Source organism: Trichosurus vulpecula, chromosome 7, assembly GCF_011100635.1.
Source record: "Trichosurus vulpecula isolate mTriVul1 chromosome 7, mTriVul1.pri, whole genome shotgun sequence".
In the NCBI taxonomy this organism is placed as follows: domain Eukaryota; kingdom Metazoa; phylum Chordata; class Mammalia; order Diprotodontia; family Phalangeridae; genus Trichosurus; species Trichosurus vulpecula.
Genome location: NC_050579.1, coordinates 107,323,001 through 107,350,603, shown reverse-complemented (window position 1 = coordinate 107,350,603; position 27,603 = coordinate 107,323,001). Strand labels below are relative to the sequence as shown.

General features: G+C 40.1%; 2 protein-coding genes across 3 annotated transcripts in view; one reads left to right on the top strand and one right to left on the bottom strand.

Annotated features, from left to right (window-relative positions):
* Positions 1 to 779: 779 nt before the first annotated feature.
* GINM1 (glycoprotein integral membrane 1) lies at positions 780 to 25,649 on the top strand. The gene is made up of 8 exons (XM_036766792.1): positions 780 to 930; positions 7,687 to 7,746; positions 7,933 to 8,029; positions 15,957 to 16,108; positions 16,672 to 16,828; positions 18,661 to 18,791; positions 22,130 to 22,293; positions 23,125 to 25,649. Exons 1-8 carry the CDS (start codon positions 805 to 807, stop codon positions 23,231 to 23,233), a joined length of 996 nt encoding a protein of 331 aa, XP_036622687.1. The 5' UTR covers positions 780 to 804; the 3' UTR covers positions 23,234 to 25,649.
* KATNA1 (katanin catalytic subunit A1) overlaps positions 24,854 to 27,603 on the bottom strand; it is a 31,796-nt gene continuing 29,046 nt past the window's right edge. The window contains exon 11 of one of the 2 annotated variants that reach the window (XM_036766789.1): positions 24,854 to 25,218. In XM_036766789.1, coding sequence (XP_036622684.1) covers positions 25,020 to 25,218 — 199 coding nt within the window. In that variant the 3' untranslated portion in view covers positions 24,854 to 25,019. The remainder of the gene's footprint in view (positions 25,219 to 27,603) is intronic. The other variant, XM_036766790.1, reaches the window with a different exon arrangement.

Genomic DNA, 27,603 nt, shown 5'->3' with positions numbered 1-27,603 from the left:
TAAACAGAAACAGTATTATATCTCGTCAAAAGCTTTTAATCAAATTAAAATCAAAATGTCTTAAATAATTTTGGTGGTGGTTATTAATGTGATCGGTTATATTTATAGTTTTCCTAATAATGAACAAGCTCTGTATTCCTGGCATAAATCCAGCCTGATCATAGTGTATAATATTTATGGTCTATTTATTGCCACAGTCTCTTGCTTTTTAAGATTGAATTTTTTAAATTTTGCTTAATAATTTTGCATCAATCATTAGGGATATTGTCTTACAGTTTATTTCTCTCTCTGTTTGACTCTGCCTCCCTGCTTTATGTATCAAGATCATATTTGAATCATAGACGGAATTTTGCAGAATCTCATCATCGCTGTTGTGTAGCATTAGAATGGACGTTTCTTTAAATGTTTGATGGAATTTATGAAGTCGGCAGTGCTTAAAGGTGGTGCCCCCCCCCAAGCACTTTCTCTTTGAGTTAGAACATCTTTTAAATCGAAGTTTTCTCAGTGAAATCCTACACTCAGAGCATTAACAAGCAACCCTTACTGCTCTTCAATGTCTAACTGTATTCTCTAAAAACATTTCTCGCTTTCTCGATTTTGGTGAACTCATTTCATCTAAACACGAGCTCTCTACGCGAATGCCCCTGTTTCCGAAGCCAAGTCTCGAAGTAGGGGGTGCAGGCAGCAGAGCCCGGGGCTGCCTCGGGCGGGCCCGGCCTGGGCCGCTCCTCCCCGCCCCGCTCCGCTCCCGGGGCTGGCTGGCTCCTCCCCCCGCCTTCGCTGCTGCCAGCTCCGTCTACCAAGATGGAGGGAGCGCCGCTGTCCGCCCCTCTCCGCCTGCTGCTGCTGCTGCTGCTCCCCTTGCACCCCGCTCCCGGGCGGCTGTTGGCCGGTGCCGCGGAGCCGCCGCCAGCTGCTTCGTTCACCCAGGTAGCAAGCAGGCTCGGGCGGCTCGGCTGGGAGCCGTGCGCCGGGGCAGGGGTCCGGGCGCCGGGAGCGCGGGGGCATCCCCGGTGCCATCCTACCGGGCACATCGCGGGGTGACAAACTCTACTGGGGCTACTGAGTGACAGCGAGCTCGAGCCCGTGCTGGGAGAGAGGGGAGGCGAGGCAGGAGAGGAGGAGGAGCAGCGGAGTCAGGGGCTTCTGGGCAGCCCCTGCTTGGGGGCGGAGAGGTGGAGGGTGGGGGGCAGTGGGGCAAGGGCAAGAGGTGAAGAGTTTAGGGAGCTGGAGAGAGCGAGGAAGGGAGAGGGAGGACAGGCAAAAAAAGGACCATTTCCGGTTGCTTAAATTTGACACAGTTAACCTGTTGCTTCCTGGACCCGCTTCACTTCACACTCCTGATGGGGTTTACTACCTTAGGGCGCAAAAATAAATCTCCAGTCACTTTAATATTTCATAATGGCGCCTTCTGGGGGCAGAGCTGGGGCCCTAGTTACTGGAGGGTTGAGTGTTTATCAGGTTAGGACATCTAGAAGTTGCATTATCGGAGCATTCCTCCGCTGCTTAATCACTGGCAGCTTCATTCCCGGCGAGGGGAAAGAGATACAAATTATCATCTCAGAGGATGTTGAGGTGTAGGATCCCACCCATGTGGCATTGCCAGCTCAGGAAAAGGGTGGAAAATGGGAAGATCCCAAATTAGGCTTTCCCTAAAGCATGGTTTGCTTACTTCCTTTTGCTATGCCAGATTTTTTAAAAAATTTAAGTTGTGACAGCTTAACCCCACTCACTGCCTGGTGCCTAATAGAATGGCTTGGATAAGGAAGGAAGATTTCAAAATGAGTAACATCACACTGGTAGACTTTTTCAGGGCAGGTCCCAAGAGTTCAAGGTCAGCAGAACTTCAAGAAACAAGGTGTGTCTGAAACTGGTAAACATAAATGTAGTAGTTGACATAGTACAGAGTACCTGCCCTTAATCATTTCAACTTTTAAAGTTTGAGATGAGACATTATTTGCCAGTCTAGAGTAGGAAGAAAACAGTAGAGACGGTCTGTTTGAGTTCTGCCAGAAAGGTCCAGGAAGGCACCACACAGAGTGATTAGAAACATTTGTGTCTACCAAAGTAATTTGAGATAATTTCATTTTGACTGCTGGCTTTAAGTCCACAGTGCTTTGAGCTCTTGAGGTTTCATCATTTCTGGTTATTGCACGATCTCTACACCTCCCTTTCCCCACCCCCATTTTAGAAAAGTTCAGCTCTGGACTTGAAATTTTCATTTCGTGTTGCCCAGATGGTGAAACAGACTGCTAGGATCTAAGTAATTTGTTTACTCTAGGATTTGTGATGCCACTATTAGTAAATCTTTTGGATTTGAAAACAGAAAAAAAAAAACTATCACATTTTTTAAGAGAACATAGATACACATATGCTGGAGAGTGTGGGCTATAAACACTGGTTTTATTCATAGGAGAATTTATCTGGGGGACAGTTCTTTTTGTTTAGATGTGGCACTAAAAAGAACGTGCCTTTAACCTTAAAAGTAGTTGGGTCATCAGAACGGAGGCAGTTGAAGGAAATCTGACTTCATTTGTGCATTTTCCCCATAATATATGCAATTTCTACTACCATTTTTCCTTTGAAGTAGTCTTGCACTTAATCTGGATTCACCGCATTGAGAAAATAGAAGAGGGCATTGAAAATGAATAGGGAAAGAATAGCATTTGAGTGATCATCTAGTCCAGGGATGGGGAACCTGTGGCCTCAAGGCCACATGTGGCCCTTTAGGTCCTCAAGTTTGGCCCTTTGACTAAATCCAAACTTCACAGAACAAATGTTCAGTCAGAAGGCCCACATGGCTCAGCACAGAACAAATGTTCGGTCAAAGGGCTGCACTAGAGGACCCGGAAGGCCACATATGGCCTCAAGGCCGCAGGTTCCCCACCCCTGGTCTAGTCCCTTGTTTTCATTTTATAAATGAGGAAAGTGAGGCCCAGCAGAATTAAATAGCTTAGCCAAAGCTATACAGAGATGAAAGAGCCGAATCAATATTCAAGATCACATCCTCAAACTCCACTTCCAGTGTTTTTCTGCCATACCTATTGCCGAGAGAACCAGGATCTGGCTCTCACCAGATTTCTGACCACTCAGGCATAAGGCTCTGATGAGATAGATTTGAGCAAGTCAAGAAGGGAAAAAGATGGGAATTTGGTAGCTAAGATAAATGGGAAGCAGCTCAGGGTGAGGACAGGTGTAAAAGGGGAGCTTTAGGGGTTACAGAGTGGGTCCCAAGGAGCTTACAATCTATTAGGGGAGACAACATGCAAACAAATATATACAAAGCAAACTATATACTAGAAAAGGAACTGGCAAACCACTCCAGTATCTTTGCCAAGAAAACCCTATGAACATTATGGTTCAGAATCATGAAGAGTTGGGCCTGACTGAACGACCACAGGCTATATACAGGATAAATATGAAAAAATGGAAGACTATTGAATTAAAAAGGTTTGGGAAGGGCTTCTGTAGAAGGTGGGATTTTAGTTAGGACTTAAAGGAAGCAAAGAAGGTCAGTAGTCAGAGTGGAGGAAAGGGGAGTGTTCTAGGCATGGGAGAGAGCCAGAGAAAATGCCAGGAGCTGAAAGATGGAATGTCTTGTTGGTGGAACAGCCAGGAGGCCAGTGTCACTGGATTGAAGAGTACATGGTTTGGAGTAAGGTGTAGGAAGACTGGAAAGGTAGGAAGGAGCTAGGCTATGAAGGGCTTTGAATGCCAGTCAGGCCATTTTGTATTTTGTCCCGGAGGTGATAGGGAACCACTCGACTTCACTGAGTAGGGAGGGTGATGTGTTCAGGGAGATTGAAAATAAATGAGTGTGGATGGCAGAGGGAGCGTGTTAGAGGGGAAGGCCTGGGATGGGATCTCTTGAAAAGAGGGGTTAGCCTTGGTAAAGAGTAAGGTTACTTCATCTTGTGAGATGGGTGGAGGAGAAAGCGGCAGGAGGCACTTTAGTGATAGAAGATTTTCTGTAAAATATGAGGCAAGATTCTCAGCTGAGAGAATTTGGGAAGGGGAAACCATGGGCGCCCCTGTGTGGAATGGAATGGTGAATTGATAAGGGAGGGCAGGGACTGTTTTTTGCCTCTTGGTATCCCCAGCACTTAGCAGAGTGCCTGGCACATCGTAGGTGCTTAATAAATGTCTATTGACTGGTTGATTAAACCCAAGAGGCAGGGTGGCATAGTAAATAGGAAATCTGGTTCTAGTCTTCTCTGCCACTAACTTGTGTGGCACTTTAACCTCTCTGGGCCTCAGTTTCCTCATCCTTATCTGTAAAATCAGAGCTTGGGATAGGTGATCAGCTGGGTAAAAAGCTGGGAAGAGTTTTGGATTAGGACCTGGGTTCCAATTCTGACTCTTCCACTTAACTACTTGCGTGACCCTGCATACTTTGTAAACCTTGAAGTGCTACATTAGTGCCAGCTATAAATGTTGGTTATTTTTCTGAGCCTCAGTTTCTTCAACTGTAAAATGAGGTGGGTTAGACTAGATAATCTAGAAGATCCATTACATCTCCCAGGTTATGACTCTGTGTCCTGTAAAGGTCTCTTCTGGCCCTAAAATGCTGTGGCACTGGAGGTGAGCTTCTAATCTCTGCTTCACATTCCTGAACTTCCAGTTAGCACTGGAAAATCATTACATATAAAACTTGATTTTAGCATAGACACAAAGTTAAAAGCTATAAAAAAACTTCAATTTTTTGTGGTTTTAATTTTTTTGTCTTTGTTTTCTTTTACAGCATGACTACTATGTACATATATTTTGCATGATTGTACATGTATAACCTATATCAAATTGCTTACTTCAGGGAGAGGCGTGGAGAGGGAGGCAGAGAATTTAGAACTCAAAATTTAAAAAAAAAAAAGTTAAAATTGTTTTTCCATGTAATTGGGGAAAAAAATAAAAATTTTTTTTTTTTAAAAAGGAGGTTCAAAGTATAGCTTGCCAGAGTTAGCCATATTGGGAAAAGTTACTCATCCTCAAGGCAAAGGTGCCGGAAGGGGAAGAAATGACACAGTTTCTGGGTCGTACCTACATCGGGGTGGGGAATCTGCGGCCTCAAGGCCACACGTGGCCTTCTAGGTCCTCAAGTGTGGCCCTTTGACTGAATCCAAACTTCACAAAACCTAGATCCACTTAATAGGCTTAAGTCTGATAAGTAGATGGACAGCTGGCCTTGAATCCTAATGACCTAAGATCATGTTCCAACATTGTTACACACTAACTGTGTGTCCCTGGGCAAATCACTTAACCTTTCCCTGATCCAGGCATCTTTCTTAACACTATCAATTGCAGGAAAGTTACTGACCTACATTGCTTATTGGTAGGGGGAATTCTTCACTCTGAACTCCTGATACTGATAGAATCACAGGTCCCCCTAGAAAAAAGCTTAAGAAAAAAACAACTCACACTGAAAGGCTGACATGGAAATAAACATATCCAGATCTGATACCCAAGTGGATGTTAGTTTCCTTCTCGCAAAGGGCATCTGGTTCTCACTTGGGCTTCAGATTTAGACCATGGTATGCCAAGAGAGGGACTATCTCAGTCTAAAAAATTTTCAGGACTGCGCCAAGAATTGTGTAAACTCTAGGGCAGGGGTGGGGAACCTGCGGCCTTGAGGCTACATGTGGCCCTCTAGGTCCTCAAGTGCTGCCTTTTGACTGAATCCAAACTAGAGGGCCACGTGTGGCCTTGAAGCTGCAGGTTCCCCACCCCTGCCCAAGGGCATGACCATTTTGGTATAGGCCTTCTCTAAAATGCAACCTAAACTTGGACTAGCTTTGGAACTGACCCAAGCTCATTTCTAGAATCCCTTTCAGAAATCCCCTGTTGTTCAAGTCAAAAATAAAAAGGAAGAGTTTGGAGAAATGCTCCTTCTGTTTTGGCAAGAAAACTGACTTTTTGCCTATGTATAAAACTGTGGTGGAGAAAAGCGTTCATCTCTAGGTAGTCAGTTCAGTCCGTACATTAATTATTTAGTTATTTTTCTTACTGCAGTGTTTTCTGCTGCATAGTAAATTGAGGCCGTTGTGGGGGAAAAAAACCAACTCTCAGTGCTGCAGACAGTTCTCTAAAACTTTGTTATAGACAACAGCTGGTAAATCAGTCAGTCAACAAGTCTGCTAACAAGTATTCATTATGCGCTTTCTGAGTGCCCGTCAGTATACTTACTAAGTACCAGTCAGCCGGTCAGTATACATTTATGAAGCGCCTGCTACATACCAGGCACTGTGCTAAGCAACGAGAATACAAAAAAAGGCAAAAGACGACCCCCTGCTCTCAAAGCTCTCAATCTACCTCAATCAATGTCCAAACAAGATAGATGCAAGATACAACGGAGACAATCAATCATCAGAGGGAAGGCACTAGCATTGAGGGGGATCAGGAAAGGCTTCCTTTCTGAAGGTGGGATTTGAGATGGCACTTGAAGGAGGCCAGGAGATAGAGATGAGGGAGAAAATTCTAGGTGTGGGGTCCGCCAGTGAAAGTACAAAGCCAGGAGATGTTCAAGGAGGCCAGTGATACTGGATTACAGAGTATAGGATATAACAAGACTGGAATGGTCGGAAGGAGCCAGATTATAAAGAGCTTTGAATGCCTAATAAGATTTTATATTCGATCCTGCAGGTAATAGAGAATGACTGGAGTTTACTGGGTAGAGGGTTGACATAATCAGACCTGTTCTTTAGGAAGATCACTTTGGCAGCTGAGTGGAAGATGGCCTGGAGTAAGGAGAGTCATTTGTCAGGCAGACCAGCCGTCAGGCTTTATAATAAAAGTCCACATGTGAGATAATGAGGGCCTATACCAGGGTGGCAGCAGTGTCACAGTAGAGAAGGTGGTGTGTATGATAGGTGTTACCAAGGTAAGATTGACAGACCTTTGGCAACAGATTGGATATGGGAAGGAGGAGTGAAATATCCAGAATGCCACCTAGGTTTTCAGTCTGGGTAACTGGTAGGATAGTGGTATGCTTAACAATAATAGGAAAATTGGGAAGAAGAGAGGGTTTGGGGGCGGAGGAAGATAATGAGTTCAGTTTTGGATGTTTTGCATTTAAGATGCATTCAGGATATTCAATTTAAGATGTCCGAAAGGAAATTGGTAAAGCAAGATTGGAGATTAGGGCTGAAGAGATCTGTCTGGTAATCATCTGCATAGAAATGACAGTTGAACCCAGGAGAGCTGATGAGATCACCAAGTGAAATAGTGTAGTTTAGAGAAAGAAGAAAAGAGAGCTAGGAGAGGGGCTTGGGGGCTACCCCAATTAGTGGGCTGGATAAAGATCCAATGAAAGAGCCTGAGGAGTAGCCAGACAGCAGACGGGTTGGAAGAGGACCAGGGAAAAGGTCAGAATTTATACTGAAGAGGATTTAAAAGTGAGTGAGAGGGGTGGAATTGCAGGCACCTTATGTAGACAGCTTTCTCAAGGAGTTTAGCCGAGAAAGGAAGAAATAGGGTGGCAGCTAATGTGATGGTCAGATCAAGAGAGAGTTTTTAAGGATAGGGGATCTAGGTGTGTTTGTAAGCAGCTTTCAGATACAGAGTTTGTAGACCTTTCCACATACAGATCCAGGGTTTCCCGTACCAGTAGAGTCACAGGTCCAGATTTTGGGGGTGTTCAGATTTTTCCAAACTCTCTTTTACCTACTACCATAGTAATGCCATTGTTACTTGCAGGACACTATCAAAATCAATGTAACTACCCTGGGAGATGATGGGGAACTCCATGAGAAGCAGGTTTGTCTTCCTTTCTATATTCTTTTAATATAATTTGCTATTTGTCTGAATTAAATATACTTGTTTCTCCATTATTTAGTCTTTTGATCTCAACTATCACTTAGTTCTACTATTTTTTCAATATAAAATTTTTGCCATCATCAATAGACCATTGGAATTCATGCAACCTTTGTGTTTTATTTTAAGGTTTTTCTTAATATTTTTTATGAGAATGGGCAGATATATGTAAATGACTTCTCCCTAAAGAGTGGAGTAACCCGAATAAGGGGTGAGACCTTCATAGGTGAGTACCACTAGATTATTTCCACAATGGTTCTGTTTTAATAATTCAAAAGAAAGAAATAAAGAACTCCTGGATTTATGTTTTTCAAATGCAGATTAATAGTGTACATTATCATAGGACTCAGTAGTATCTATAGTTGTCTACAGCTTTAGTTCTTCATCTTCAGTGCTGGCTATACCTGGCATTGTACACTGTTTCTCTTGAAATGCGGGTCTGGCATTTGAGGTTGGACCTCATGGAGATACATCTAAGGTAGGTCAATGTCACTTTAGTGATGCTAGTGCTAGCGATGAAGTAGCAGTGTCCTCATATCGCTTGAAAAAGCCCAAGGAATTCCCTATTTCTCAAGTCTTTAACATCTTCCATTCTTACCCACACCGTTTTTCTTTTTAGCCTCTTTCATTTTCACACAGCTAGTACAAGTCTAAAATAGGATTTGAACTCAGGTGTCCCCAACCCTGAGTCCAGTCCCCTATCCATCGTGCCACTACAACACCTGCCTGCCAAAGGCAATCATGTGCGCTGTTCTGTCATAATACTACTCTTTTCTTCTGTTACTCCTGCCTGTCATAATTTCAGAAACAGTTTAGTTTTGTTTTTCATGACACTGCTTAGTTAGGGAAACACCTTTTATTTATAGTAGAAGTCAGATTTATTGACTAGAGAGAAACTGATTGTATTAGAGCCTTAAAAATCACCACTTGCTTATACCCTGGTTTAAGCAAAATAGTGAACTCCTTCAAGTATTGACTATGGGGAAAAGAGTGCTTTCTACAAACTCCTTTCCTATTTCCATATTGAAAGTAAAAATATTGCACTTACCCATGACACTGTGAAATTACTTTGTATTATTTCATATGTATATTTATATCTTGGTTACATGTTACAGGGATTCTTAACCTGGGATCCATGAACTTATTTTAAAAAAAATATTTTGATGATTTTGATAATTGATTTTATTTCTAATCCTCTGCATTTTATTTTATGCATTAAAAAACTTTATTTGGAGAAGGGATCAGTAGGCTTCACCAGACTGCCAAGGGGGACCATGACACAAAAAAAGCTTAAGAACCCCTGATGTAAGCTGGAAGCTGCTTGAGGATTTTTGATCTATCTTCAGTACCTACCACAGTGTCTTACACATAGTAGGTATTTCACAGTTGTTGTTTTTTAACTCAAATCAAATGGCTAACCTTTTATAGGATGGTACACTAGATTTGCAAACCAGAGAATCTGAGTTCAAACACTGACTCTTCCACTTACTACCTTTCTGACTTTGGGCAAGGTCACTTAACCTCTGCACCTTATTTCAGCATCTATAAAATGGGTTGGACCAGATGATCTCTGGTCCCTCCAGCTCTAAATTTGCAATTTAATTCTATGATGTATAGAGAAAATTCACACACCTCTCTTCATTTCCTGAATGTAGGGCATCCCTGGGAAGACATCCATTTGGCAGTAAAATGTGAAATAGCAAAAAGCTTTTCTTGAAGTCTGGCTGTAATTCTTGTGCAATATCACACTTCCCTTAGGAGTCTGTTGTTTTCTTTATGGATATCTTCTAAATCTAAAAATGTCAGGCCTTCCCTCTCTGCTGACTATTTCTCTTCCAACTACAAACTTGTTCAGGTCTCCTTGGTTCTTTATAAAAAAAATTATCTTTACTCTGTCCCCTTTCCAAGCTGCCATCTTTTCTCCCCTAGCCTTTACTCACTGCTTCTTACCATTCACCCATTCCTCCGTCACCTGCAATTTGGTTTCTTTCCAGACCGCACTATATTGGAACTGATCTCTGCAAAGTCATTAGTGACCTCCTAATTGCTTGATCCAGTTACCTTTTCCTCTTCGATCACTACATTTCACAGCCCTGACCACTCTCTTCTTGGCTTCTATGACACCGTTTTCTCCTTCATGGGCTTTCCTGTTCTGTTCCTCTACTCCTACCCCCCGCCCCCGCCCCTCCTGCCTGGATATCTTCCACAGTAATGCCATAGACTCTTTCCCCTCGACCTCATTGTTCTCTGCTTTAGCAGTCTCATGCATTCTCATGGCTTCATTTACTGCCTCTATGCATTCTTTGCTTCTTTCTATGTACCCTATGATCCAACAGCACTTTGTCCCCCTTGCTGTTCTTTGAACACGACACACCATCTCCAGCTCCTGAATCTGTGCCTTTTCACTTGCTTTTTTCCATGCCATGCAACGTTTTCCCTCCTCATCTTTACCTCTTGGCTTCTTTTAAGACTCAGTTAAAATCCTACTTTCTGCAGAAAAGCTGTCCTAGTCTCCCATAATGCTAGTGCCTTCCCTCTGAGATTTCCCTCCATCTACCTTGTATATCTCTTTTATATGCATAATTATTTTCATGTTGTCTCCCTCATTAGAATGTAAGCACCTTGAAGGCTGGGGTTGTATATGCCTTTCTTTGTATCCCCAGTGCTTACTTAGCAAAGTTCCTGAAACACAGTAAGCACTTAATAAATGCATGTTGATTTGACTTGATGTAGTCAGCTCTCAAGCCTTCTTGCTTAAGTACCCATTCAACATCTCCACCTAGATGACTCACAGACATCTCACTCTGTGTCCCCAAAATGGAGCCTACCTTCTTCCCTCCAAACCCTGCTTCTCTTAATTTCCTTTTTTTTTTTTTAAGGAAAGCTCCATTTATTCCTGTGCTTCCTAGTGTGTTTATGTTTTTGTGTTTTTGGTGAGACAATCAGGGTTAAGTGACTTGCCCAGGGTCACACATTTAGTAAGAGTCAAGTGTCTGAGGCTGGATTTGAACTCAGGTCCTCCCCCCTCCAGGGCCAGTGCTGTACTCACTGAGCCACCTAGCTGCCCCGTCCTGTTTCTTTTGATAACTATCATCCCGCCAGTCATCCAGCCTTGAAACCTCAGTATAATCTTTGATACCTTCTTCTTGCTCACTCCGCACATCCAATGAGTTGACAGGTCTAGTCCCTTCTACTTCCTCATATGATCTCTAGCACCTTTTTCCTATTTTCTACTCTCACTGCTGTGACCCAGTTCAGGTCCTCTTTATCTCTCAATTGTTCTGTTGTAATAAGCTCCCAATTGATCTCCCAGACTGCAGTCTTTTTCTATTTCCAATCCATCATTTACATAGCTGCCAAAATAATTTTTCTAATGTCCAGGTCTGATCATATAACCTTTTTGCAAAAAACCTATGGTTCCTCAGTACTGCCTGTAGAGCAAAACACATGTTCCTTAAGCTGGTATTTAAGGCTCTCTGTAATTTGGCTTCAACTTAGCTTGCCATTTGTGTTTCATACTGTTCTTCCCCACGTACATTATATTCCATCCAAACCGGTCTCCCCAGTTTTGTCCTGCCATTTTAAAACTCATTTTATTTCCTATACCTGAAGCATATACCCATCACATTTCTTGGCTACTGAAATAATGGCTTCAGTTTTTTTAAGACCTAATATAGGGGCCTCCTCCTTCTCACTCTCCACCCTCCAAACAAAAGTATTCCTTCTGCTTCTCTGTTAAACTTCTCTCAGGGACTTAATCTTATTCTAACACATTATTATAGTTATTTTCATACACGTTCTTTCCATCCTAGATTATAAGCTCTTCCAGGAGAAAGGCCAGTCCTTTTTCATTATATTCGAAAGGTACTTAATGAATGTTTATTGGTTTGGGGGGAAGAAAGGGAATGTTATAGATTTTAGTCTAACGTGGGTATAGCATAAAACTCTGCTTTTTTTCCTTTAGCTGGCTCATTGACCCAAACCATACCCGTACCCATACCCATACTGGCAGTTCTGTGGTTCCCTAAGAGGGCTATACCACATGTCTACAATCCAAAACTCTCAGGACCTTAGGAGTAACTTTGGTGTGTGTTTGTGGTAGGAGGGAAAGATTCTTACTACTTGTCACTTTAGCTTCTGAGCGCCCACAGGTGTGCTTTCCATTTATATAAAAAAAAATCGCCATGACGCCTTTAACTCTTAAACTTACTAAAAACAAAAGCAATACTAATCATGACATTTACTCAGAGCTCCTCAGACCTTTAAAAAATAGGAGATTCTGCTTTGCTCAATCCAAAGCCAGTATTCTTCTCACAGCATGCAGAGCTCACAGTTCATAGTAAAACAGAAGCAAAACCTGTGGCAACAGCAAGAGGCTCCCCCACAAATAAAACCAGAGAATAGCGAAGCCTGGTGGCCCTCCACATTCCACTGAGCCTCTAGGGGCTTCTCCAGCCGCCAAGGCAGCTGGAAGCCTCTCATGTCTTCTGTGCCTAGTGTCTTCTCTCTGCCCCTTCCTATATTTTCTTCATTGCCTCAAATCAGAGCTTCCTGGTGGTTGGTCATTGATCTGTTTTTGCCCTATGAGATAAATTCCCCTTTCTGTCGGGCATCTTTATATAATCTTCCCAGTGTCCCCAAAGAGTTATTTGACTTACAGTTTCTTATTTATAAACTTCAAAACCCTAAAAATTAGTCACATGCAAATCCTCTGGTAGACACCCTACAAGCGTTGTTATCTCAATCATTGTTATTTCTGCCTCCCAGCAAATCTTCTCAGTACATTTATCTGCAAGACTCTATCTGGCTCAGCATTTTATCCAGTGGACAGTGTTTCTTCACATCAACTGATTTTATCAGTTTTCCTTCCACAAATGGTTTGTTGGGTTGTTTGTTTTTTTTTCTGTGCCATTCTGCTACAAGACTTCACATGTGAAAGGGGCGGTACCTAACATCAAGTCTTACATTGACTTATAAATCTAGAGCTAAGAGGAACCTTATAAAACAGCCCTTTCTTTTAGAGATCAGGAATCTCAGACCCAGAAAGGAAAATGACTTAACCCGGGTCACACATTATGGAACAGAGCCACAATTCTAAACCAGACCTTCTGACTCAAAATTTAGTGCAGCTTCGTATCACACACCATACTTTTTAAACATTAATAATAACAGCTAGCATTTATATAGCACTTTAATATTTGCAAAGCACTTTACAAATATTATTTCATGTACCTTCATGACAACCCTGGGAGGTAGGAGTTACTATTTTCCCCATATTGCAGAAGAGGAAATTGAAGCAAAGAGACATTGCGATTTGTCCAAAGTCACACAGCTCGTGAGTGAGCATCTGAGATTTGAACTTTATCTTCCTTCTTCCAGGTAGTGCTCTATCCTAGTACTGAACCACCTATCTGCCTATTTTAGACTGTGTTAGGAATGCCAAAGGTAAGGAACCATTTAAATAAATGAAAGATTCTGTGAATAAAGTATTCAGGAATCATGACTATGCTTTCAGTTGTGCAGAGTAAGTTTCCAATTTTTAGCCAGGCCACAGGCTGCCTTTTAGTATTAGCTGATGAATTCATAATCTGTTAGTTTAGCAAATAGCCATTTACCACCCACCCTGTATAAAGCAATGGTGGTGTGGAGGGTACAAAGGTGAATTAGACAGAATTCACAACTTTGGTGAGCTCATAGTAGGGGGAATAAGAGGTGCACAAGTTACTACTATAAGACAGGCTGTGGTTAATGTTGTAAGACAGGTGGCATTAAGTGTTGTGGTTATTTAAGAAGGATTGGGACCCAGGATTAGAAGAGCTTCATGGTCAGTCAGTCACCTAGCATTGAGAAAGGATGTACTGCGTGCTAGGTACTATGCTAAGTGCTGGGGGATACAAAGGAAAACACCCCCCCCAAAAAAAACCCAAAACTAACAAACCAGTTTCTGCTCTCAAAGGGGCTCAGAGACATCTGAGGCTGAGGAGATTGGGTGTGAGGGACATGCCTCTATGGGACGTATCTACAGGGGCCTCTGCCCTCAAAGATCACCTGAGACCCTATGATATGCCCATCACAGCACATCAGGCTTTACTCTGCAACCTCCCCATTTGTAGGTGCCTCCTCTGCATGGGTCTCTGAAGGGTTTTACTCTCACCAAAGTGCCTGAGGCAGTATGGGCACTGGGGGGAAAGGTACCTAGAGAGGGTATACATAAGGAAGCATTTGAAGATTAGGTTGAAACTAACCTGTGGACACCAGGCTAAGGAGCTCGGGGTTTATTGCATAGCCAATGGGGAGCCACTGGTAGCTTTTGAACAGCAGAGTGATGTGATCAGAGGGAGAGGAGGGCTGTGCTTTAGAAAAATTAGTCTGGCTCATTAAAGGAGTTAGATGGGTGGAACAAATGCCTAGACCACTTAAAAGGATATTGCGGTAATAAAGTAGGATTGTGGCAATGGAGTGGAATGGGGGATAGATATACAGATGGGATTTATGTGAAGGATGAGAGAAATCAAAGATTACACCTGGAGTCAGCAAGACTGGGTAAATGGTTGTGTCTAACAGAAACAGGAAAGTCAGGAGGAAGAACTCTTTTTTGTGGGGAGGGAGTGATGGTAAAGATAATGAGCTGGGTTTTAGATGTGTTTGCACGGATACTGCTAGCAGGGCACTCAGGTACAGATGTCCAAGAGGCAGCACGATGTGTTCAAGAAAGAAGCTGGGGCTGGAGATACGGATTTGGTTTTCATATGCACAGAGGTGTTACTTGAAGCCTTAGAGGTGGATGAGATTGCAATGGGAGAAACCAGTTATTCCAGTAGTGCTTATAACAATACATCATGGTATTTATTGAAATCACATGCTTGTGTCCATTCCTAGGTGATTAAAGAGTTTGACAGAACGTTCTAGAACTGGACCGGGTTGGGTCACATCATATCTCTGTTACATTAACAAATACACATTTTTATTCCTGTTTGGCAAGTAATCCCTTAACTGACATCAGTTAGATAGAGGCAACACTCACATAAAGGCAACATAGGATAGTGAATAGAGTACTGAACTTGCAGTCAGAGAGATCTGGGTTCAAATTCTGCCTCAAATACTTAAAAAGACCTCTTTGAGCCAGCCTCTATTTGGAAGGAAAAATGAGAATCATGATAGCATCTATGCCAGAGGCTTATTTTAAGAATCAAGTTAAACATTGCCTATAAAGTGCTTTGCAAACTTTAAAAGTGCTACAAAAATGTCAGGATTAGCATCATGATCATCATTTAAGGGACAGAAACTAAATGGTAGGATTTGTTTTGCAGCAGTTGCCTTGGCGTTCATTGCTCTGTGGTATCTTTCAGGATGCTCCAGCTGCTGATTATTTTCTACCATTAGGTGTTAGAGCCTTCCCTGGTTGACTTCCAAGCCATTGGCTGCTGCTTTGTTCCACCTCTGAAGCTGGTGGGCATTATTATTAAGGAGGAGCTTGTGGCTATCAACTTCCCTTCACTACTGTGGGTGATTAAAAGACTTAAGACAATTCAAAAAATAGTTCCTCTTCAGGAAAAAATTGGGGACATCGCTATGCCATCACTGTGTTGGGGCTTCCTTGTGTCACTGGGATGCATTTACCTTGTTTGTTCAGGGTTTCTTCTTGGCTGCTCTATAGATACCTTACCAAGGTTGACACTGTTAACACCTTGCTAATGATGAGAATCTAGAGAGGTTCCCAGGAGCAGCGAGGTGGCGCAGTGGGTAGAGCACCGGCCCTGGAGTCAGGAGGACCTGAGTCGAAATCAGGCGTCAGACACTTTAAGCACTTACTAGCTGTGTGACCTTGGATAAGTCACTTAATCCCAATTGCCCTGCCTTCACCCCTCCAAAAGAAAAAAGAGATAGATGTTCCTACAGTGGCATCATTTCATAGAAACTCTGGACTATCCAGCATTTGTTTATTTCAAAAGCATGTAAGTAGGTACATGATTTGATAGCAATTTTATCTATGCTATTCTTATAGATTTGCATCAGCAATGAGGATAGGGACGAAGAGGTAAAGCCATTAGAGGGGTGCAGTATTGGCTGTTTTGTTCTGTATAAATATCATTAAACTAAGAGAAATTATTTTATGATTATTTCTGTTTAACAATGTTATTCCTTTTTGATAGTGGAAGATGAAAATTCAGAAAACATGAAGGTCGAGGGATATTTTGGAACTGTCAGCGTACGGATATTAGTTCATCAGTGGCCTCTGGCATCTAGTTCCAGTGTGCAAATGATTGCCATCCAAGAGGAGGTAGTGGAGGTTGATGGGAAGCAAGTAAGAGAGCATACTTACTTATTTCACACTCTGTAATTACATTAGAAATTGTAAGCAATTGTGCCGTGAGTTTTGTGGATTTTAGATTGTGTTTTCTTCTATCGTGTTTCTGACTTGGTTTGGAAAAAAGCATTTAAGCGCTGATGTTCCATGAAGGAGCCTCTAAACTCCAAATCCCCTAAGTTTTGTTTTACATTTTTCCCATTGTCATATTCAGCATAAGAATCATCAGTTATGTTCCTCTATGTTAGTTCATTTATGAATACTCTTGGAGGAGGGAAATGAAGCAATTAGCCTTGGTTTTTACCTCTGCTGTAGGTTAGACATAGCTATGGATTAAATTAAATGGAACTGAAAGTGGGGCTTGAAAAAAAGGGTGCCAAAGCAGACAAAAGTATGTTAAAATTGCAAAACTTTCCCCAACATGGAAAAAAGTAATTCTTCTAGGTTACTATAGTTGGCAACCTACAGAAAGAGATCAAACAGGAAAATAGTTTAAGGTTATGTGTGATCCAGGGGCATTATTTAAAACAAAGAGTGATTGGTTATTTCATCTCTCACAGGCTCAACAAAAGGATGTGACTGAAGTTGGTATTTTAGTTAAGAACCAGAGAGTCCAAAGACGTTCTAATTACACCATTCCTTTGGAGGAAAGCATACTGTATTCTATTCCCAGAGACAATGACGTTTTATTTACACTTCCTAATCTCTCAAGAAAAGGTAACTATATATACATATACTTACACACACACACACACACACACACACACACACACACACGAGCTGAGTAAATACTGAGTTGAGAAAAATACCTTCCTGGATGAATACCTGTTTAACACTTGAATATTAAACTGTTTTGTGCATACTTCAGTGCTTTAATGAATCAGTTATCTTATTGGTGTGGACACTCTTTCCAGTAATCACTGCATAGATGGTATGGATTGCAACCCACTCATGCCTTCTCCCATTTACATCTTTCCATAAATCCTCTCTGAAGAATCAATTCTATATACTAGAGGTGCTCCTTTTCTTTTAGTTTTGTTAATATTTTTAATACCACAGTCATTTCCCAATAGACCCTCCCTTCCTCATAGAAACCCTTCCCTGTCCACCTTATAGTAAGAAAGAAAAAGTAAAGCAAAACTAACAGATGAAGCAACTATAAAAGCCAGTATGTACAGCATTTGTAATCTGTAGGTTCTCCCTGGTCCAAAGAAGAGGAAGGTAGGTTACATTTGTTTCCTCTTCCTTAAATTCATGGATCTCGCTACAACACTTGGGAGTCATTGCCCCACTCTTGACTCTTGATAGTGACTGGCCCACCAGCTTTTTCAGTAATACATGTTCTCAATGACTGGTCATGCCAATTATTCACAAATTCAGTGGTAAATTGATATAGCCTGCTTAGACCCACCATGTCCCTTTTCCATTGCCCCTGAGGTCATTTAGGTCACTTGATTCTTCTGAGATCATGATGTTCCATAGTGATGCTAAAAGAGAATGGAATTTCCTATCTTTTAGCAGTTTGAGAATATTGGAAGTGCAGTGCACTTTCCTAAATGTGATCCAGCCTGAGCTTTGTCCTATATCCTTTTAACATATTTTACTGTATGTAATTACTGATGCATATTTTTAATCACAGTAAGTTATTAGGGAATAAGCTTCTTTCAGAAAGTCTTTTGTGTTGTTTTGGATTTATATTCAGGGGTTTATAGGAGTCTCTTTTGAGATATAAGCTGTATAGGGCAGGGGAAAAAGTGTTGACTGGAGTCAGAGAACCTGAATTCAAATCCTTTCTCTGATGCTTATTATCTGTGACCTTGGGCATCACTTAACCTTCCTGGTCTTGAGTTTCTTTAGAGTAAAATTGGGGGGTGGGTAGGAGAAGAGGTTGTCTAGATGGCCTCTGAGATCCCTTATAGATATATGATCCTCTGGCTCTATATATATGATCCTGTGGCCATTCTATGATTTGGTAGATCTCTTCTGCTGTAATTGTGTACTCTTAAGTAGAACATTAAGTATCTTTGTTTTAAAGTTCTCTTTTAAAAGGAAAATTACTTTACTTTTGAAAAGCAGAAATCTTTTTGCTACTTCAGTTAAAAGTTATTTTTGGTTGAGTTGAGTTTTCCTATCATTTTTTTAAAAGAACAGATAAACCTCACTTTCTATTCAGTAATAAATGTGGTTAATTTTATAGTTTTCTTTTAAAAATGCTAGTTATACCCAGCTAGGTGGCACAGTCCCTGGAGTCAGGAGGACCTGAGTTCAAATCCTGCCTCAGACACTAGACATATTTACTAGCTGTGCAACCTTGGGCAAATCACTTAACCCTAATTGCCCTGCCTTCCCCCCTCCAAATGAAAAAATTAAAAAAAATAAAAATGGTAGTTATAAAAAATCTAGATAATTAGACTTTTGATGTTGATTTCTGTACGTACTATGACTTTTGCGACCTTAATTTTATTTCCTAACCTTAAAGTTAGTAGTAAAGAGTACATATAAAGGAAACTAGAAGCATTCAGTTAACATCAGTCCTCCTGCTTCTGTAGATAGCCCTAGTCCATTGCAGACAACCAGTCAGTACCTTATCAGGAATGTGGAAACGACCATAAATGAAGACTCATTGCCTGGCAAGTTACCAGAAACTCCACTTAGAGCAGAGCCTCCATCTTCATATAAGGTAAATATCAGTATCTCTTATTGTCTAGAATGGCAACACACAAGAAGAATAGAAAGATTGAGGGTTGGAGCCCTGCAGATCCCTTAAAATAGAAATCTTCGTATGATTTTTATGTGAAATTTTATCTTTCGTTTTTTTAACTGGCCCTGTGGTATCAACAATATAACAAGCTCCTGGGAAAGACCGGGCAGCAAAGTGGTGCAATGGATAGAGTGCCAGGCACAGAGTCAGGAAGACTCATCTTCCTGAGTTCAAATCTGGCCTCAGATACTTACGAGCTGTGTGACCCTGGGCAAGTCATTTCACCGTTTGTCCGTTTCCTCATCTGTCAAATGAGCTGGAAAAGGAAATGGCAAACCACTCCAGTACCTCTGCCAAGAAAACCCCAATGCGGCCATGAAGTCACATATGACTGAAAAACAACTGAACCACCTGGGGAAGAACTTCCCCTACCCATGAGGTAGGTGATGCAGGGAATAGTGCTGGGTCTGGAATCAGGAAGAGCCGAGTTCAAATACCTCCTCAGACACTTCCTAGCTGCATGACCCTAGACAAAGAGATTTAACCTCTATTGGTCTCAATTTCCTCATTTGTGCAGCGGGGATAACAATAATAGCACATCTTCCGGGGTAGTTGTGAAATCAAATAATCAAATCTGTAAACATAGCAGGTGGTTATTAACTGATTATTTCCTTCCTATCTTCGTGGGTGTGGTTACAATAGAGACAAGCCCCACAACTATCAGAGTACTAGTCTTTCAGCCATTCCCTAATTGATGGGCACTCCCTTAGATTCCGGGGCTTTTTTTTTTCTCTTAATTTCCCCATTAGTATCAGATTTGTTTTGCTTGTGTCTGTTCCCTCTTTGCTACTATCCTTCTTAATCTTCCCTACGAGCTGGTTTCCCAGTTGAGCTTACTATGTTTTTATGCCAAGTTCTTTGCGTATGTGTGTTCAACCTCATTTTGACTGTTTCAAAAAAGTGCGGTTCATCTGATGCCTGCTCCTCCCCTCTTCATGTTCGTATATTCTTACACACTCCAATTATAAGGAATAGCAAGTTCCATTCCCTTCTTCCCCTCTTCCAGTGTATTTCTCATTTTGCCCTCTCTTAAGATCCTCAGAACAGATTCATTCCACCCCCATGACTTTGGTTTTTTCTTATCTAACTCCCTCAATAATGAAAAACGTTGAGGTTCTGAAAGAACACTTGTCGCTTCTCCCCCATAAGAATGTTAGCACTACATTCTCATAGTCTCTTCTCATTGCTCACAGATTTATCTTTCTTGGTAAATTTCTCTTAGCTCTTGTGTTTGTATTTCAAGTTCCTATGCAGGCCTGGTCTTTTTTATAGCAAATGTTTGAAAATATTTTATTTCATTAAAGGTACTTTTTTTCTTTCTTGTAGGGTTTGATTCAGCTTTACAGTATTTTTGGTTGTAAGCCCCCATTTTTCTCTTTTGTAAACAAACGATAAACCAAAATCTTCCCTGGTTTATAGTAGAAGTTATCAGTTCTTGTGTACTTGAAGTACTTCTTCCTAGATGCTGGCAGTATGATTTTCTTGGATGTGGGTATTCTGGATTTTGGCTAACATTACCTTTTTGTGGTTCTTTTAAAGGAAGCCTTTATCTTTGTCTTCTGGGTTTAACGCATAGGGAGGGAGGGGCTTTTCATTTTTTCTCCTTTGCTTCATTTCTTGTAGGTATTGTGTTCCTTGTGTAAAATCCATTTTTTCCTTTGAGTATTTGTTCGCAATTATTATAGACTTTCTTCTTCCTTTTGGAGAGCCTTAAATTTGCAATTATACTGGTGGGTGTTTTCTTTGATTGACTCATCTTTCTAGCTTTGAGTTCCGGAATTAGGGCTTTCTGTTGGAACAAGGCCGCACCCCCTTGCTGCTCTTTTTGGTGAGCTCACCTGCGAATTTTGATCTTGCCCTAGGTACCTTGAGTTCTTTTGCTGACCTCCATTACTCTCCCACTTTCACCCCTCAGGCTCTTCACTGCCCTCTTTGGTATCTCATGACAGTTTGAGACCTCAGAGCACCTACCTTGTGCCATCTGGGTCCGAGCATTATTCTGGTTACTGTCTGCTGCTGCTTTTCATGTTTTTTAAGGTCCTCTAGGACTTTCTAGCCATCCTGAGGCCTTGTCAGGAGAGTATTACACTCTTGCTTCTTCTGGACACAACCTTGAAGACTATGCTGTCTCGTGCTGGGAGCTTAACCTGATATGGCACTGGTTTTGCTGGAAGGTCACCCTTTCCTATCACCTTCAGGATTTTGACTGACTTTTTTTGAAGCTCTTAGATGGAAGATGTCACTTATTGTACTTTCCCATTGGATTTGTTTTTTATCATTATTTGATCTTCTGTGAACTTCAAGGTTTTGCTAGAGTTGGTATATGGGAGCTGGGTGGTATGTCTCCTGTTCAGGTGGCCATCTTGACAGAAGTCTAAATATGCTGAATTTGAACTCTTTGAGGGGAGAAAGAAAAGTTGGGAAAGTTATGGTCACCAAGACAGGAGAACCAGGAGAGTGTGATGTCATGAAAGAAAAAGGAGGTAGGAGTGTCAAGGTGTGGTAAGTAGTACTAAACGGTGCACAGAGAGGTCACAAACAGTAATGACTGAGATGAAAGTATATTTGGAAATGAGGTCATTGAGGGAGCAAGTTCAGGGGTGACTTCAGAAGCCAAATTGCAAGGAATGAAGATTCATTTGATAGTAAGAAAGTAGAGGAATTATCTGTAAATTTTTTAAGTTTGGTAATGGAGAGGGGAGGTGAAATTTTAACTTGAAGTGGTAGGAGTCCCATGAGTAAAATACCCAAGAAAGATCAAGGGAAAGGGTTTTAGTTTTTAAAGAACAAAGGATATTTGAACTTGTTTGTAGGCAATTTGTTGGAAAGAGAGGGGAAAGAAAAATTAAAGACATCCTAGAAGAGTCAGAATCTAGGATTACAAGTGGAGGAATCAGTCTCAAAAGAGAAGCATTCCTTCTGGGAAATGGGCAAAGGTAAAGACCTTTTGAAGTATTACAGGGATGGGGAGTTAAAGCAGGGCAGATGCAGTAAACAGGGGGGATTAGGGTAGATACTTAGTTTTAGTTTTAGTAGCAGCTGGATAGGAGAAAATTTTTTGGTTGGGGTAAGGATTTCAAAGCATCAGTCAGAGACTAATTTCATAATGAATTTATACTGCATAAAATCAACATGTTGTCCTTTTCCATCAGTGGTCAACTGACCAGGGAACAGAAACACAAGATGAAGAATCTGTCTTGATTTAGTTCTACCATCTTTAAAGCTAAGACCCCATACATCTTTTTTTTTCTTTTTAGGTAATTTGCCAGTTGATGGAAGATTTCAGAAAATATATGTGTAAATTCTGGATCAACGTTTTCCCAGTACTTTTTATGTTTATGAATATCACAGTGCTTGGAATTATAGGAGCAGCTATAGTAATAGCCATCTTAAAGGTGCTTTTCCCTAATTATGAATCTAAGTAAGTAATTCTAATTTTTAATGGAAACTACCACTCTAGCTTTCCTTTCTTCCTGCCATTCTACTTTGTCATTTAGGTACATGGACAGACTCAGTAAATGCTCCCACTCCCCCATCCCTCTTCAGTGGTAGCACCTCCCTAGAAACATGGGTTATATTCTAAGACTATGGCTGACGGACACTACTTTGTTAATATTGTGACCATCTGCATGAAGATCCACTTTTATTAGTCTTTCTTCATGGCTCTTTTGGTGCTTAGATGCTTGTATTTTGTTATAGCCCATGAAAGAAATTATTATGATAGCCTACAATACAATTCTGATATACGTCATTCATTTATGTACTAACATACTATTAACAATATGTAGTAGCATACTCGAACATACTACAATAATAGGTACATAGTATACTAGTAGGCACCAGCAGTACTACTAGTATACTACGTACTTATTAGTATATTAAAATGTTATTAGCAAAGAATAAGTACTTAAAATAAAACACCTTATTTTCAATCTTTATGCCTAGAAGGTAGGAGTAACATTCTTTTCTTCTAGGTTAGGTAATCTTTCTTCTTAGCCTGTGGGTTGGGGATTCCCACTTCTCTCAGGACCATCCTCTAGCCAGTGCTCTGGAAGCTCCAGTGGTACTTCTACCACACCTATCTCTCTTCTCCTCCCCCATTTCCTGAGAGTGCATTACCATTACTGTGGACCTGTTATTTTAGAATCTGTTACTGTAGGTCAAAATAAACTGAAGAAAAACCTAAGTCCTTATCTAGTAGGAAAATTACTATCTTCTGTATTACAATAAAACATATCTTTTTTAATTTCAGGGGAATTCTTCACTTGGATAAAGTGGGCTACCATAGGTACTACCCTATCGACTTCTTAGAGACTACAGAGAAATCAAAGGATAATCTTGAAGAGAAAATATGTATTTAACACATCCTTAACTCCATTTTCCCATTGTAGAATTTGCTACTTAATTCATAATTTCCAATCATTTAATGAAAAAGTATAATTCAAATAAGAAATAAAAGTATGTTGAAAAACAGTGCCATAACTAAACTTGGCCTTCTAAGAGAGATTGAAGAATGAGGATAAAATATTTGAAATTACCTGACTGGTAATGTCAGATATGACTTCCTAAGAAATGGGAGAGCAGTAAAATTAGCCAAACTGAAAAAGAATAAGCAAAGACTTGAAGTACCTATGTTTGCATACCAAAAAAGACTTTAAGCCAATAATTCCAGATGCCTTATTATTAAGAAAATTACACCTAATTTTTTTATTGTAGTGTATGAGGTCTTACTTTAAGCACTTTATGAAAAGCTAAACTTAAGAGAAACCCCAGAATTAAACTTTTTAAACTATCTGACTTGTATTTTATATAACATTTATGATTTTGATAAAGACCGTTGAGATACATTATTACTTCATTGTATCTATACCAAGGCCACTTAGCAGGATCCAAATGGAATTGTCAAGTGACATTCTTGCTGCAAAAGAAATCTCTTGGGGAGGGAAGGGGTTGGGTGTATACACTTTCTGGGGTGTCATAGGTCAAAACTTATGCTGGCAACTCATTCCCCACAATAAAAATCAGTGACAATATTACTAAATTTTAGTAAGCAAATAATACAAAGTTTTAAAACAATCTAGTAGTGATCTACTTGGTCTTTCTTAGCTATTTTGACTTTGCTTTTCAATGCAATTAACATATGAATGGACTTTAAATACTAAGTATATTTATTAACACTGGCATTTCAATGGAATACCTGAAAATGGAACAAGTTATTTTGAGCCATAAGAAAGTTTACTTAAGCTTTAAAGAATATTAAATAAAAGCAATGTTTTAGTGAAATCTTCAAAGATGGCAGAGTCTCTGCTTAAGCTCAAATATCCAGTTCTAGTTTTATGGGACCTTGGGATGTATTTTGAAGCAAATTTATACATAGAAACTTATTCTATATATTTAGAAGGGGGAAATATAAGAGAAATCGTTTAACGTTTCATAACTCATTTGATTTGTCAATTCTATGTCATTTATAGAATGCCTTGGATTTAGCTCCCAAAATAAGCTAAATAGATTCTGAATAAAACTTGGGAAAATAAGTATTTACCTGCCCCTACAGCAAAATTCTACTACTCAGGGACATGAAAGCAAAACCAGGTAAGACTCCTTATACTTCTTCAAATGACTAGTGAAATAGGCAAAGTAAGGAAAGCCTTCTCCAGCCTGCACAGAATCCTGCAAGCAGGAGGAAGGGCAGTGTAGGTCCGTGTTTCAAGTTATTTCCCCTTTGGTTTACCTAAATGAACAAAACAGTTCTTAAAAGTTATATCCATGAGCAAATGAGCCTGAGGTCACAGCTGGCTCCATCACTACTTAGATTGAAAAGTGGCTGGCTCAGGTTTTTTCCTGTATTAATAGATGAAATAATGAAAAAATAGGTGCCATCTCTAAGTGTATATGAAGTTATGGCCTAAAATAAGTGTTAATTATGAAATACTTTTAAGTAAAAAAGATTTAATGCAAAAGTAACAAACTGAGTCGAATTTCCCTGCAGCTTAAAAAAATTATATTTATTCAGAATCATGAGTTCCTTTTATAATTATCATTATGAAAGTTTAAAAAAATATAGCACTCAGTGCAATGAAATACTACTTTTCATTACTATTGAAACAACATAAGGCAGGTTTCTCACAGTTTACTTTAAAAAAGAATTTAGCATGATCCAAATTCGTATATCCATTTTTCATATCTTTCAATGTCCGCAGCAGATACTGATTTAGAAACCTTTTTTAAAGCCATTCCAAAGTCCTCCATAGTTGTAGGCATATGCATTTCATCTCTGGAAAGATTTCTGATTTCTTCAGGTGTCAAACCTTCAATGCGCCTCCTCATGGCCATCAGGGATGCATCTCTTCATTTTAAAGAAAAAAATCAAAGGTTAAATCTTTCACATGTCACAAGGGTCTGGCTATATGACCTTACTACCTGTGCAATAGAGTTGTATGATATACATGTTTCCTTTACTTGAAATGCTTCTGTACTATGCCAAATGACAATTCCTATCTTAAGGCCCAGTTCAAATAACACCTCCTCTACAAAGCTGTCCCTAATCTTCCCAAGATGGAAGCTCTCTCCTGATTCTTGAAGCACTTTTTTGGGTGTGTATTTCCTAAGCACTTGTGTTCTATTTTGTATTATAATTATTGGTATATGTGTCATTTATACCTACTAGACTGTAAGCTCCTGGACTGGAGGGCAAGGACCCTGTTTTTTAATCTTTGTCTCCCCCTTGGCCTAACACAGAATAGCCACTTAATAAATGTTTGTTGAATAACTGAAAAATGTTATCAGTTTATTTTAACAGTTAATCACATTACTTATAAAGAGAATATGCCTGGGGCAGCTAGGTGGCTCAGGGAGTAGAGCACCGGCCCTGGAATCTGGAGGACCTGAGTTCAAATGCGGCCTCAGACACCTGACACGCCTGCTAGCTGTATGACCTTGGACAAGTCACTTAACCCTAATTGCCCTCCCTTCCCCCCTCAAAAACAAACAAAAAAGAGTATATCCTAACATATAACTATTGTACACTATTAAAATAGATAAATGGAAGCTACATACACCAAAATATTTACAGCTGTGCTTTTTGTGGTAACAGAACTAAAAATAAAGGGGATGCCCATTGATGGGGGAATGGCTAAACAAAATGCGGTACATGGATATAATGAAATAATTACTACTGTGTTATAAGAAATGATGAACATGATGAATTATAGAGAAGCAGCAAGACTGATGCAAAGTGAAGTAAGGAGAGACAGGAAAACAATTACATCACTACAGGAAAGAACAATAAAACCACCAAAACTGAACACTGTGAAATTATATTGAATAAGGTTAGCCTAGCCAAATGAATACACATCCCGTCCCCTCCCCCCACCCACTTCTTTGAAGTAGAAGACATAGATGTGGAACGCTAGAGACATCTAATATTGACTTTGATATTTTGGTTAGTTTTGTGGAACTTTCCCTTTAAAAAAAAATTCATTATTATAAAAGATGGCACATGGGTAGAAGATAGGAAAAGAATAAAGGAAATGTAGGGAATAACAAAAGATCAAAATTTTATTTAAAAAATAAATGAATGCTGAACATGAATTATGTGGAAAAGCAAATTTAAAAGGAAAAAGAGGCAGTTGTAGGAAACTTATTATTAACCAGTAAGTGAGGCCGATGCACAACAAAAAGCCTTCATCCCACGGGGGGAGGGAACGTTTGTTACCTGTATGACAGATTGTATACTAAAAGCTAAATCCCTTCTTTTCCTGTATGTCAGAAAGCCTTTTAAAAAGGGCTAAATCTGAACACACTCGGGTATGTTGGGCAGCATGTCTGACACCTTTGATCTACGTTGCTGGAAGTAACATTCCCATCAATGACATCATAAATCCAAATGAATATTTGGGTACTCAGGTCTCATTTTTACACTATACCTACTTCCCCATAATTCCACTCCTTAACCCCACTTAATCTTCCTTTATGACAACAAAAAATCAAAATTAAGTGAAACCAACCAACAGAGCAACAGTTCCTGAAAGTGTATTTATCCAGCGTTCCACATTTGGAGTTCCTAACCTCACTACTGAGAGGAGGAAGACATTCTGTCTCATTACCAATTTTTAGGCACCAAGATTATTTACTTAGATTTTAGTAAAATATTTGACAAATCTTTCAATTATTCTTTTAGATAAGGAGAGAGAAGTGCTAAATTCATCAGCTGGATTAGATTATATTCACGAGAGATTAGATGGATTTAGAATTGGCTGAATAGTCAGACCCCAAAATTAATCAGTAATGATTCAACATCCACTTAGAAGGCCCCAGAGATTGGTTCTTGTTCTTCTGTGGTTCAACATTTTTATTACTGGTTTGGAAAAAGACAAGGCTTGGATAAAGACCTTTCAGCTTTGCAGATGACACAAATCTGGAAGAGAAAAGCTAAATCACTGAAGTACAGAATCAAGAACCTGTATCAATGGGCTGAATCTAATCAGATGAAATCTAACAGGTATAAGTATAAAGTTTTAAACCTGAGTTCAAAAAGCCAACTTCACAAGTATATGAGATGGGCAAGCTATCAGTAAATGCCATCTGAAAGAGATCCAAGCATTTTTGTAGACTGAAACTCATAAAATTAAGAATATGATAGGCACTCCCCCCTCCTCAAAAGGTATCACATCATCTTAGGCTGTATTAAATGAAGCATAGTCTCCAGAGACAGAGAGGTGATAGTACCATG